The sequence below is a fragment of the Loxodonta africana genome, chromosome 5 (assembly GCF_030014295.1).
Source record: "Loxodonta africana isolate mLoxAfr1 chromosome 5, mLoxAfr1.hap2, whole genome shotgun sequence".
In the NCBI taxonomy this organism is placed as follows: domain Eukaryota; kingdom Metazoa; phylum Chordata; class Mammalia; order Proboscidea; family Elephantidae; genus Loxodonta; species Loxodonta africana.
Window position 1 is genome coordinate 146,274,092 of NC_087346.1, and position 12,776 is coordinate 146,286,867.

The 12,776-nt window shown below is 44.2% G+C and overlaps 1 protein-coding gene across 4 annotated transcripts in view; it reads left to right on the forward strand.

Moving 5' to 3' along the window:
- PROM1 (prominin 1) overlaps positions 1-12,776 on the forward strand; it is a 116,804-nt gene that overhangs the window by 39,329 nt on the left and 64,699 nt on the right. For 3 of the 4 annotated variants that reach the window (XR_010322162.1, XM_064286056.1, XM_064286058.1), the window contains exon 4: positions 6,641-6,846. Coding sequence is in view for 3 of the 4 variants with exons in the window: in XM_064286056.1 (XP_064142126.1) it covers positions 6,641-6,846 (206 nt within the window). In the remaining variant the exon portion in view is untranslated. Of the gene's footprint in view, positions 1-5,534; positions 5,759-6,640; positions 6,847-12,776 lie in introns of those variants that run through there. The other variant, XM_064286059.1, reaches the window with a different exon arrangement.

Consider the following 12,776-nt stretch of genomic DNA (forward strand, 5'->3'; position numbering starts at 1 on the left):
CGTCACTGTCAATAGGAATTATGAGTTTCCTGGTGATGCCTTCCCCAGTTAGTTTCTGTGTCGTCATGGTTTCTCCTCTAGGTTTAGCTAGTTGGTATCTTCTTGGCTCATCTCTTCCCTTTCTTGAAGCTTCCTCTGAGACAGATGCAGGGCCTGGGACCCCTCCTGCTGATTTTATTGACCTCACTCATGCTAACAGTCACTGGCTAGCGAGCTAGCACTAGTAAGTGTCCGGCCATCATTACAAATGGATCGGCGATGGCTGGAGCCTACCCTTTGCATCTGTGAGAGGTGAGTGATTCAGTTACTCGTGTCTGCTACACCATGGAGTGCCAAAAGACTGAACACACCAGTCTTAGAAGAAGTGCAACCAGCATGCTCTTTAGAAGCTAGGATGGTGAGACTTTGGCTTGCTGACTGTGGACACGTTGTCAAGAAAGACAAGTTGCTAGAAAAAGGACATCATATTTGGTAAAGTAGAGGGTCAACAAAAAGGAGATGGATTGACACAATAGCCACAGCAATGGATTCAAACATACCAAAGATCGTGAAGATGACGCAGGACCCAGCAACGTTTCTATTATACATGACGTCGCCATGAGTCGGAGCAACTAACAACAATAACGTTCCCAGTGCCTCCAAAACTAACAACAATAACGTTCCCAGTGCCTCCAAAATACTTAAGAAAAGCACGTTCTAGGAAGTCTCAGAAAGCATTTAGACAGAAAGCAGCACAAGATGGCACACGCATAAGAATTGTTGTCTGAGACTCACTGGAACCCAACATATACTGAACATTTCTCTGGAGGGCACTGGTCTCATATTTGATGAAACATATTAACTGACTTAATAAAGAAACATTAAATAACACACATAGAGTGCTTAGAATAGAATAATGCATGATACAGCTTAGCTGTAACTGTGTTCCCATGTAGTCCTTGCAATAGCTGCATAGGGTGAGGACTGATTATCCCCATTCTGTTGAGAAGGTCACAGAGGCTTAGGGTAACGTTGGCAGCAAAGCCCAGGCCCCTCCCCGTGAGATCCTCCTATCAGTGGTCAGGGCTGGGTGGCCACTGGTATTTTTAGACAGCTCCCAGGTGATTGTAACGGGCAGCTGGAGTGGAGAATCACAGATACTTAGATGGGGAGCCCAGATTCAAACTGCTATCTTGCATGGATTATAAAGTCACACCTACGTGATGACTAGCCAGGACAGGAAAAAGGTGAAAATGCCCCGAGCTCCGTGGAGGTGTTTGTTGTAACTCCCTATCAGACCAGGCTGACGTTTGGGAAGGAAATTAAACACAAAAGAATTGCCTAATTGTTGTAGCTCACAGGTGGTTCTGCCCTGTCCACAGCCCAGACTGACTGGCCCTTACAACCAAGGTCAGGTTCCCCAAACCTCCCTAATCATATCCATCACACGGGACTTGTTCTCAAGACAGATTCCTGGCACCACCTGAATCTTCCGACTCACACACGCTAGGAGAGAGACGTGGAAATCAGTATGTTTAACTCACCCCTTGAGGTGTTTATGGTGGTTGAGTTTGGGAGCCTGCACCTTTGGTGGCTCAGTGGTAGAATTCCCACCTTCCATACAGGAGACCCGGGTTCAAGTCCTGGCCAGTGCACCTCGTGTGTAGCCACCACTCACCCGTCAGTGGAGGCTTGCGTGTTGCTGTGATGCTGAGCAAGTTTCAGCGGAGCTTCCAGACTAGGAAGAAAGGCCTGGTCATCTACTTCTGAAAATCAGCCAATGAGCCCTATGGGTCACAGCCGCCTGGTCCATAACGGGTTATGAGGGTGGAACAGGGCCGGGCAGTGTTTAATTCCGTTGTGTGTGGGGTTGCCATGAGTCGGGGCTGACTCGACGGCAGCTAACAACTCTCAGTGGTAATAAGCCTCTGGAGCCCACGCACAGAAAAGGAGGCTGAGGTTGTTCACGATGTTTCATGTGACCCTGGAAGCGCTGTGTATCTCAACTGCCCACCCTCACTAGCAATTTGGATACGACATTAAAAAATTATTAGTAACACACTTTTGGATTTCTTGGACCAGGCAAATTTCAAAAAAATAATCTGAGGAATGATACAGAGCCACCTAGTTTTATTTTTGCTCCATAAGGGTATTTGACAGCACAGTAACAGCTTTGTCTCCTTTCATACACATATCATCCCCATCCCCTAAAAACAGAAAAAAGAGGATAGTCTTATAAATTGAGCAACTTTAGCTTTATGGAAAATTCATTGCATCTTCTTTATTTCTTATTTGTTTATCCACTGTGGGTTGGTCCATCCTCATCACTGGCCAGCCCCCACCTCTGGACCACTGTTTAGGGATCATTGGTCTAAAAGAGAGGTTCCTGTTCCTCCAGGTCATGAGTGTATCCAGTTTTGATTAGGTCCCTATGGTATGGCAGGTTCCATGCTGGGCACTTGGAGAAAGAAAGTCATGGTTCCTGCCCTCCTGGAGCTTACAGTGTTTTTCAGAGATAGCCAACGGGAGTCCTTGACTCTACATGGGTAAGTGCTGTGGAAGCACCAGTGCAGGGCTCCAGGGGAGCAGAAAAGAGGGGTGTAGTACACCAAGCTCAGACCTGGTTATCAAGATGGGTGATGTCTAAGCTTACACTTGAGTTTAGTCAGGCAAGGGTGATGGGAATAACGTCTAGACAAGAAGGCATCCTGGTAGAGGACTGGAAAAGTAAGGGAGAGAGAGCGCGGCACTTTCTGGGGCTGAAGAGATGTTCAGACTGGTGGAGAAGAATGGGGACATGAAGCTGGGATTAGATCATGCGGGACCACATTCAGAAGTTTCAATGAAAAACGATGGGAATCCATTGAACGCTAGTAAGCCGGAGAATGATACCATCAGTGTTTCATTTTAGAAAGAACAGTTTGGAGGATTTTGCCTTTGGCACTGGGGTACCAGCAGTCTCTGAGTCTCTGTTTTACCGAGATGACTTGGAGAGTGTATTAAGCATTTGTAACTTTCCTTCTGATCATTCTTGTTTCCAAAACTGATTAGCACACTGATGAAAAGTCTCTAGAGAAATCCAAATGTAAATTTCAGAACTTGACTCTACCCAAAATATCATTTCTGTAATACACACTCGGGTTTTACATTCCTTCCTTGGGTCTCTCCTGCTGTTTCTGTCACTTGAATTCCCCTGTCTGAGACCCTAATGTCCTCAGTTACTGTTAATCACTCATGTGGCTTGTTCTGTGCTCTCTTGATGCATGCTGCCTCTGTGTTATGCAAACTCGTCAACTGCTTTGACTCCACAGCCAGAAAATGTAGTCTTGACTCTCAAGGTAAATTCCTCATCTCCTTACTGCTTCATGTTGCTCTTTGTCTAAAGCCAGTGAGTAGCGACGCTTTTGCCTCAACTTCCCATTCTTCAATGTAGTCTTCCCTGTGGCGGTTTTTAAATTATTGGTTTCATTTTTACTTCAGCCGTAATCTCTAATCTTTTCTTGTAGCTTTAATGGATCATGAATGAATAGCGAGAAGTTTCTATAAATTTAAATCTTGCTCTTACCATTGACATAATGTGCGAAACACTCCCAAGTTCTTAGCGTACCAGAAAATAATTTAGGTGCTGCCAGACCTTGGCTAGACTGGAGCCTAGAAGTTAACTCTTGAAACAGCATGTCTTGTTCCTGATACTGTCTGACATCATATGTAGTCAGTAACACTGGGAAGAAGGAGCCTGGCAGCACAGTGGCTAAAGGCTCAGCTGCTAATGGAAAGGTCAACGTTTTGAACCCTTCAGCTTCTCCGCAGAAGACAGACATGGCAGTCTGCCTCCTTGAAGATTACAGCCTTGGAAACCCTATGGGGCAGTCCTACCTTGTCCTAAAGGGTTGCTCTGAGTCAGAATCGACTCCATGGCAACGGGTTACTTTTTGTTTTGTTATGGTTAATATTGGCAAGAGGAGGCCAGTAGTGCAATGGTTAAGTGCTTGGCTGTTGGCTGAAAGGTTGATGGTTTGAACTCACTCAGTAACTCTGCAGGAGAATGACCTGGTGACCTGCTTCCCTAAAGATTACAGCCAAGAAAACCCTATGGGGCAGTTCTACTCTGTCACGTAGGGTCACATGGGATCGCTGTGAGTTGACATCAACTTGATGACATCCAACAATAGCAACAGCTACAACACTGGGAAGGTTGTGTATAAATTATGAAATTTGTATTTGGAGCTAAAGTTGGTACACTTACAACGTTTAAATATACTTTCTCTCCTGAGTTAGGGCTCAGGGCCTCCTGACTCAGAAAAGATTTAAAATTCCCTTAAACATAGTAAATAATTTAGGATATTTGCTGAGAAATGATAGCAAAATATGTAAGTAAGAATTTAGAGTGTTGGGGCAGGTTTCTCAAATGACCAATGGTGCTAGCCCTCAGGGGAAGGTTCAAAGATCCAGCCGATAATAAGTCTTCAAAAAGATCTCGGGGCATTGCGGGGAGGGGGTGAGTTAGCTTAAGCAGGGGCATGCCTTGACGAATGCAGCAAAATTCAACTCATTTTTTTTCTTTTTAGCATTTAACCTTAATATTGAAGTAGATAATCTTCAAGTACCACGTGCCCTTGACAATACTCTTAAGCATTTGCCTGTGGATTTAACTAATACTTATTGCATATTTACTGTCTGCTGGGCACTTCGCTAGCTGTCCTCACATTAAAAACCAAACCCATTGCTCTCCAGTCGATTTTGACTCATAGTGACCCTATAGGACAGAGTAGAACTGCCCCGTACAGTTTCCAAAGAGCGGCTGGTGGATTCGAACAGCTGACCTTTCGGTTAGCAGCCGAGCTCGTAACCACCGTGCCACCAATCATCTACTCCTTACAATAGCCTTATTGTAACATCTTCCAGTTTAGGGAACTAGAAGCTACCTGCTGGGATTGGAAAGCAGGACTTCCAGCTCCAATGTCAGTGCTCTCTTCCCGGTCATCAAAGCAAAACGTGTGCTTCGCTTTGCTTTGCTTTGCTTTGCGCAGCTTGGCTTCAGAATTCATCGCTGTCTAGCTTGCCCATTAGTTGCAAACTGCCAACCTCAGATTTTCTACCATTCTTAAAAAATGTCTTTACTTTAAAGAAATGTAATTGCTTGTGTGAGTTGGTCTGAGATCGTTTCATCATCCCGTTGCACTGGTTTTCATTCATCTCTGGTACACAGCCAGCCGTGATGATGAAAATACGCTTAGGTCGTGGGGTGGTATCTAGACGTGCGCTGGCTCCTAGGAATCTGGAGTGGTCTGAGACACAGGCTGCTGAGCCCAGCACTTCATTGGTATAGAGCCTCACGGGCATGGTGTGAAAGGTGACATTTATTAAGTGTCTGTATGTGCCAGCTACTCTATTTGACACTGACCATACATTATTGCTAATTCTCACAATGACATTATGAGGTACATATGATTATTTCCAGAATATAGATGGCGACACTAAGGGAGTGGACCGTGCTTAATGTGTCTGACTCCGAAAGTCTGAACCTTTTTTTTTTTCTTTTTCTAAATTTAGGCGTAGTCCATATTCTGATGTAACTAATAGACTCAATCCAAACTGTGCTGAATCCGTATGAACTCCTACTGGCCGTGTCTTTCTGATGAAAAGCACCTTATGTATGGATTATTTACTAAACCACTTAAGAACAAATAAAACACAGGCATCTACCTTTGGGGTTGAAATTAAGTCCTTGGCAGCTTGACCCTGCAGTGGAACACCTACCGGTGACTGTTGGAGGAAGGTAGTAACTGCTTGGTTCCTTATTGTAATAACTCAATTTTCTGCTTCCCTGCATTTCAAGAAGGAGCTTCAAAAAGTTGCTGTTGGTAGGTGGTGCTGAGCGGGTTCCAACTTATAGCAGCCCCGTGCACAACAGAATGAGACACTGCCCAGTCCTGCGCCATCTTCACCACCATTGTTCTGCTTGACCCCGTTGTTGCAGCCACGGTGTCAGTCCCTCTCGTTGAGGGTTTTCCTCTTTATACTCACCCTCTACCTAACCAAGCATGATGTCCTTCTCCAGGGACTGGTCCCTCCTGATAACATGTCCAAAGTAAGTGAGATGAAGTGTGTATGTATATAAACCCGCTGCTGTTGAGTAGATTCCGATTCAGAGCGACCCTATAGGACAGAGTAGAACTGCCCCATATGGTTTCCAAGGAGCGGCTGGGGGATTTGAACTGCTGACCTTTTGATTGGGAGCCAAATGCTTAACCACTATACCACCAGGGCTCCGTATATGTATATATTATGGTGACTTGCATTTGCTGTGATGCTGGACAGGTTTCAGTGGAGCTTCTAAACTAAGACAGACTAGGAAGAAAGGCCTGGCAATGTACTTACGAAAATCAGCCAGTGAAAACCCTGTGGATCACAACAGTTCCTTCTGCAGCCGATCATGAGGATGGCCTAAAACTGGGCAGCATTATGTTCTGTTGTGCATGGGGTCACCATGAGTTGGGGCGGGGGGGCAACTCAACAGCTGCTAACAACAACACACACACAAACTTAAGATTCAACTTATGATGGCAAATAGTTAAAAAAAAGGAAAAAAGAACCAGATAGAGTGTGGTAATAAGTTTTGTGTGATAATAAGTTGCCGTTTCTCTTGTTTGAATTGCAGGTGGTCCACTATGAGATCGGGCTCATTGTCTGTGCCGTGCTGGGCCTGCTGTTTGTTATCCTGATGCCCTTGGTGGGGTGTTGCTTTTGTATGTGTCGCTGCTGTAACCACTGTGGTGGCGAAATGCACCAGAGACAGAAGAAAAATGGGCCCTACCTGAAGAAATGCTTTGCCATCTCCCTCTTGGTGATTTGTATATTGATAAGGCAAGTAGTCTTGGATAACAGCCGATTGTGTTCTAGGGAAATGAAGAGTACCTTATGTTCAACTGTTAAGCCCTTGAGTTTGAAACAAAACCACAAAAGATGAAAACAGGAAAAGGAGAACAAAAGTGCTTATCTAGGACGGTTCAACTGATTTTGCTATAATCAGAAATGAGCATTGTAATCAAGCAATACTAACTTACACAGTTAGTATTGCTTAATTACAACACTCGTTTAGGGACTTAATCCAATAGCCCCTGGCCGATGCAAATAGTTAAGCATTTGGCTGCTAACTGAAAGGGTGGAGGTTCAAGGGAGCCCAGAGGCACCACGCGAGAAGGGCCGGTCTATCTACTTCTGAAAAATCAGCCATTGAAAACCCTACGGAGCACAATTCTACTCGGACACGTATGGGCTCGCCTTTAGTCGAAGTCAACTCGACAGCAACTGGTTTACCTGTAAATCGACCCGTTTGCTATATTTTGATTTTGAAGATAGCCTGATAAATTTTACACTGTATAAGCCATTTATTTGTCTCCACAACAGTAGCTCACACCTCTTCAGTGGCTGCTTGGGGACAGGGAGTGTGCAGGAATGCAGAACAGGTATTTGCCAGTTGATTAGTAAAGTCCAAAGGGATCTTGCAGGATGGGCGTTGCCCCAGAATTTGTAGCATAGAATTAACTTTCTTGCAATGAAGAGCCATGTGCCACCAGCGCAGGCACCACTCATCTGTCAGTGGAGGCTTGTACGGTGCAGTGATGCTGAACAGGTTTCAGCAGAACTTCCAGACTGAGACAGACTAGGAAGCAAGGCCAGGTGACCTACTCATGAAAATCAACTCCAGGGGTACCGTATGGCTCACACGTGTTCAGTCTCGTTGTATGTGGGGTCGCCATGAGTCAGGGCCTGACTCAACGGCAGCTAACAACCACCCTCCCTTGAAGCCTGGCACGTACTTCGTGATTTAGGGTGTTTTTGCTGTACCTCCTGCTGCTGCCCAAAAGTTTTCCAATTGACTGAAAGATAGAGATCCACTGCTTTTCAGACAGTGGCGCCTTGTGGAGTCCAAATCAGATCCTCAACTGTGGAATGTGCATTGCGGTACTGGTCTCCTGGTTGTGGTACCTGCTCACTGCTCCCAGTTTCCTCAGCCATTCAGCCAGCACTTCGTTTAGCAACAGAAGTCAAGTCCCCACTTGTGCCTAATGCTAAGCCAAGCAGTCAGATCCTCTTCGTCGTTTCTCCAAGCACCTCATCTGCTTGGTAGCAGGAAGAGTTAGATCTTTCAGGTTTTGCCTGGTGATACTTGAGAATTTAAGCAGAAAACAGCAAGGCCCACCAGCTGAAGTTCTAGCTGCAAACCCAAGCAAAGTTCTTTAAACATCATCATTTTAGTTCAACTCAACATGAGCTCTCTTTGTGTCCAAAAGGGACAGGCTTCACATCTGTTCACATCTGTCTGAAAGCAGCTAGTGATTGGATTAGGTTATTAACATCTCCTTGTTGCCCAAAAGGGACCAGCTTCACATCAGTCTTCAGACGGCTGGTGATTGGTTAGGTTAACGTCTGCTCTTCTGTGAGAAAGCACAGTGACATGTTAACACCCCAGGACGTGGGTCACTGCAGGCCGGTCTTACATTGGAAAGACCTGGGAGGCTGGCACTGAGTCTACATCCCAGCCAGACAAGTCCAGAACCCAAGAACCTTGTTTCTTTTTTTTTTTTTTATTATTATTTTGTTTTTATTTTCGGTTGCTGTTGTTATTGTTTTACTTATTTGGTTAGTTTGTCAGAGACCCAGTATTTTCCCACAAGGGGTATATTCAGTTGTGGTAGGACCTCCGTGTGATTTTCAGCGGCACACACATAACCACGTTTTAATAGTAATCATTTCAGAGTTTGACTGTTACCTTGTATTTATGGCGAGTCCCTGGGTGGTTCACAAGGTTAACATGTTCAGCTGCTAACTGAAAGGTTGGAGGTTTGAGTCCCCCCAGAGGCTCCTCAGAAGAAAAGCCTGGTTGGTGATCTACCTCTGAAGCATCAGCTAGTGTAAAACCCTGCACACACGGGGTTGCCATGGCCCTGACACACACGGGGTTGCCATGGCCCTGACACACACGGGGTTGCCATGGCCCTGACACACACGGGGTTGCCATGGCCCTGACACACACGGGGTTGCCATGGCCCTGACACACACGGGGTTGCCATGGCCCTGACACACACGGGGTTGCCATGGCCCTGACACACACGGGGTTGCCATGGCCCTGACACACACGGGGTTGCCATGGCCCTGACACACACGGGGTTGCCATGAGTCAGAATCAACTCGGCAACTTTTTTTCTTTTTTATGGTGATAGTGTTTTTCCATCTATGTATGAATAACAGGTTTTCTTTACAATAAATTTATTAAAAGCCTGAGAGTGAAAGAAAAGTAAGTATTAAACAATACTATATAACCCGGATGAAAATGGTGCTGGCGGCCACAAATTGCTGAAGTTTCAAAGATGTCACATTGTACCGTTTACCTCTTTCAAAGCATTTTCCGTCTGCAGCCCATTGCAACTCATACGGGAGGCTCGGGTGCATCAGATGGGTAGAGAATAGTTAAAAGTCAGTCTGTACTTCCCCCAAACCAGAGCAACTATGTTTTTATCTTTTTTTTTAATTGAGATTCTCTGTTGTGGTTCCTGCTAGAAAACAAAGGTCTTATTGAGTTGCAAGAACAAAAATTGCCATCACTGGGAAAACAAGTTTGTGCTCTGACTCCAGGTGGGGTCACTTAATTTGTTATAACTGGTCCTTAATGTGAAATACCCTCTAACATGCCTTCCTCTTGTAGGGTGTCCTGGTAAAGATTGGAAAAACTCAACTGTCCCACAGTAAGGGCCTATAAAATATGTGATTTGGGAGTTCAGTACCCCCATTGAAGGGGACTGGGCAGCTCTAGACATCTGCTGATACAAAACAGTCCCCAAGATCAAAACCCCGCTGCCTTCGAGGTGATTGTAACTCAGACCATCCCTGTAGGACAGAGTAGAACTGCCCCATAGGGCTTCCAAGGCTTTCGTCTTTATGGAAGCAGACTGCCACATCTTTCTACCAAGGAGCGACTGGTGGGTTCAAAGCGGTGACCTTTTTGTTAGCAGCTGAGCCCTTAACCACTGTGCTCCCAGGACACCCGTCCCCAGGATAGAGGAGTGATAAAAGGCAGATGCAGGCCACGTGTAGAACATGGTAATGATGACAAAAAAGAAGGAAGGCATAAACACATGCTCATGTTTGCATAGAGCGTCTGTGAAAGGACTGGGCAGAAACTGGTAACAGCGGTTGCCTCTGGGAAGGAAAGTGAGGGATGTGGATGCGGAAGGAACGGAACTCACGTCTTACTGTAGATAGATGGTTTCTTTTGAATTATGGACCTACTACATTAATTAAAATAAATGTTAAACTTAAGTAACAAAATAACCAAACCACACCAGTTGCCCTGAAGTTGATCGCGACTCATGGCAACCCCATGTGTGCACAGTAGACCTGTGCTCCATAGGGATTTCAAGGCTGTGACCTTTTGAAAACAAGACTACCAGGTCTTTCTTCCAAGGCACCTCTGGGTAGGTTCAAACTGCCAGCCTTTCAGTTAGTAGTTGAGTGCTTAACTGTTTATACCACCCAGGGACTCCTGAATAACAAAAAAGTGCCCACAGAAGCCCCCAAATGCATCATCACTTATTCAAGGGCAGTGATTATTTCAACAAAGACATACTTTTGCTGAAATAGTTCACAAAATACGGGTAAACAGGATCAAAATGAACGTGTTAGCTAACTTGATGCCTGTTGGTTGGCAGGGAGCTACTTGTGCCCTCTCTGTAGGATTGGGGGGGGAGCCTCTCTCTGTCTCTGTTTCTGTTTGCCTGTCTCCATCGGCTGACTCTCTCTTTAGTCAATAATTTGAATCTGACCGTTTCTTTGCATTGGCTTCTGGAAGACAGCTTAGGATCGGGTCAGTGGTAATTCCAGATGGCCCTGTCTCTCTCTGTGCTTTGTGTTTGAAGTGCTCAGGAATGCACAGGCCCTACAGCTGTGGGGCCGTTACCGCCTCCCCAGCTACCAGGAAAATGTCAGTTACAGCCCAAAGACCTGGCAGACCCAATGGGGAGCCCTGTGCCATTCGTGTGAGCCAGAGGCTTACATGCTTCATTTATCCAAAGACTAGGACATCTATGCTGCTGCTTCTCCATTCACCCTTGACATTAAAGACGAGGCTCAGACGAGAAAGCATCATCTGGAAATATTTGCCCTTGGAGCCTCTTGTTACAGCGATTGCTTTACTTAACAAGTTAGTAGCTTTCAATTGACATAACTACATATAACTCCAGGAAAATTCTTTATTATGTGTAGTTATTCATTTACCTGGATGAGTATACGGAGCCCTGAAGGTGCAGAGTGGTTAAATAGCTTGGCTGTTAACCAGAAGGTCAGCAGTTCAAATCCACCAGCTGCTCCTTGGAAACCCTATGGAGCAGTTCTGCTCTGTCCTATAGGTAGGGTCGTTATGAGTCAGAATCGACTTGACAGCAATGGGTTTTTTTTTTTTTTTTGTAATTATGTATGTATGTATTAGTTTACTCTGAACCACTTGAATTATGTTATGTTTAAAATATTAACATATACAAACAAGATTACAAAGTGAGAAATAAATGACTTCCATTTATATGTAAAATATATTTTTTATTCTCAAAAACTCAGGCCTCTCAAACAAATTTAGAATTTTTTTCTTCTGTGAACACTTTAGTGTGGAAAATTGTTTTAAAAATATATACTATGACTCTACAGCCTCCTAGACATTCAGTGAAGATATTTCTCCAACCCAATTAAAAACTTATTAATATGAAGCTCACAATGTTAGATTTCAGTATAATCAAACCAGAGTAGATCAGCTGTTTAAGCCCAAGTGACAATATACAACTAATTTGATTTTGTAGAATACAGGGACATTAAATATGAATTATACATCTGTCTAGATGAGAGTAGCATTTGAGATTCTTTCACTTTACTTTAAGTTCAGACTAGGAGTCTACACTGCTTTGCCAGGAAGTTTTGATGTGCAATAGCTGTTTGAGTGTCTTCCTTTTGAAACCCCTGTTGGTTTGCAAATATCTTAAAAACTGTGAGTTAAATAATGGCTCTGTATCCTGTGCATGTATTCACAGCCAGCTAGGAAGATTAAAGACCTGGCAAAGTGAAGATTTCTATATGGGCATTAGATATAAGGGGGAAGATTAGGTAAAAACGAGAGGGGAAAGAACGTGGACAAAAGAGAAGGCAGAAAGAGAAAGAAAAGAAAGTGTTAGTGCGTTTTCTATTGTAATTCAGGACCTTTGTCTTACATCGGCCTCAACATAGATTAGATACTACTGATAAATAATTTTTCTATATGATAAAAAAAAAAGTCCTTCCAGGAACCCAGAGAAGTCTACTCGCCCTTTGTCTAGCTCAGTAACGAAATTATTTATCCCATTTTACCACTCTTACACTAAGTTACAATTAAATGAAGTTGATTTTTAAGTTTTTATCAAGTACTCTAATCTAATTTTACGTCTGTCCTTTTTTATTTAAAAAAAGTTAAATCTTTTTTTTTTTTTTTTAATTTATTCAGACAGGCTTAGGTATTAGCGAAAACCTCCGCCCACCCTGCCCCTATTAGGGACTATATGAGCTCCTGTTCTTTCTCTGTCTGATGTTTCCCAAAGGCAGCTGGGGAATGCTGGAATTCTGTACTCGTTGACATATGTTTATGCAGTCTGTCTGACCATTAGCAGAAGATTGGATTTCTACCTCTCCATGTCGACCGTTTAAGCAGATGTGTCTTACCCCAGAAAAAGCCAAGTTTCCTTTCCTTTCTTTCCATTGCTGTCCTCATCGCAGCAGTT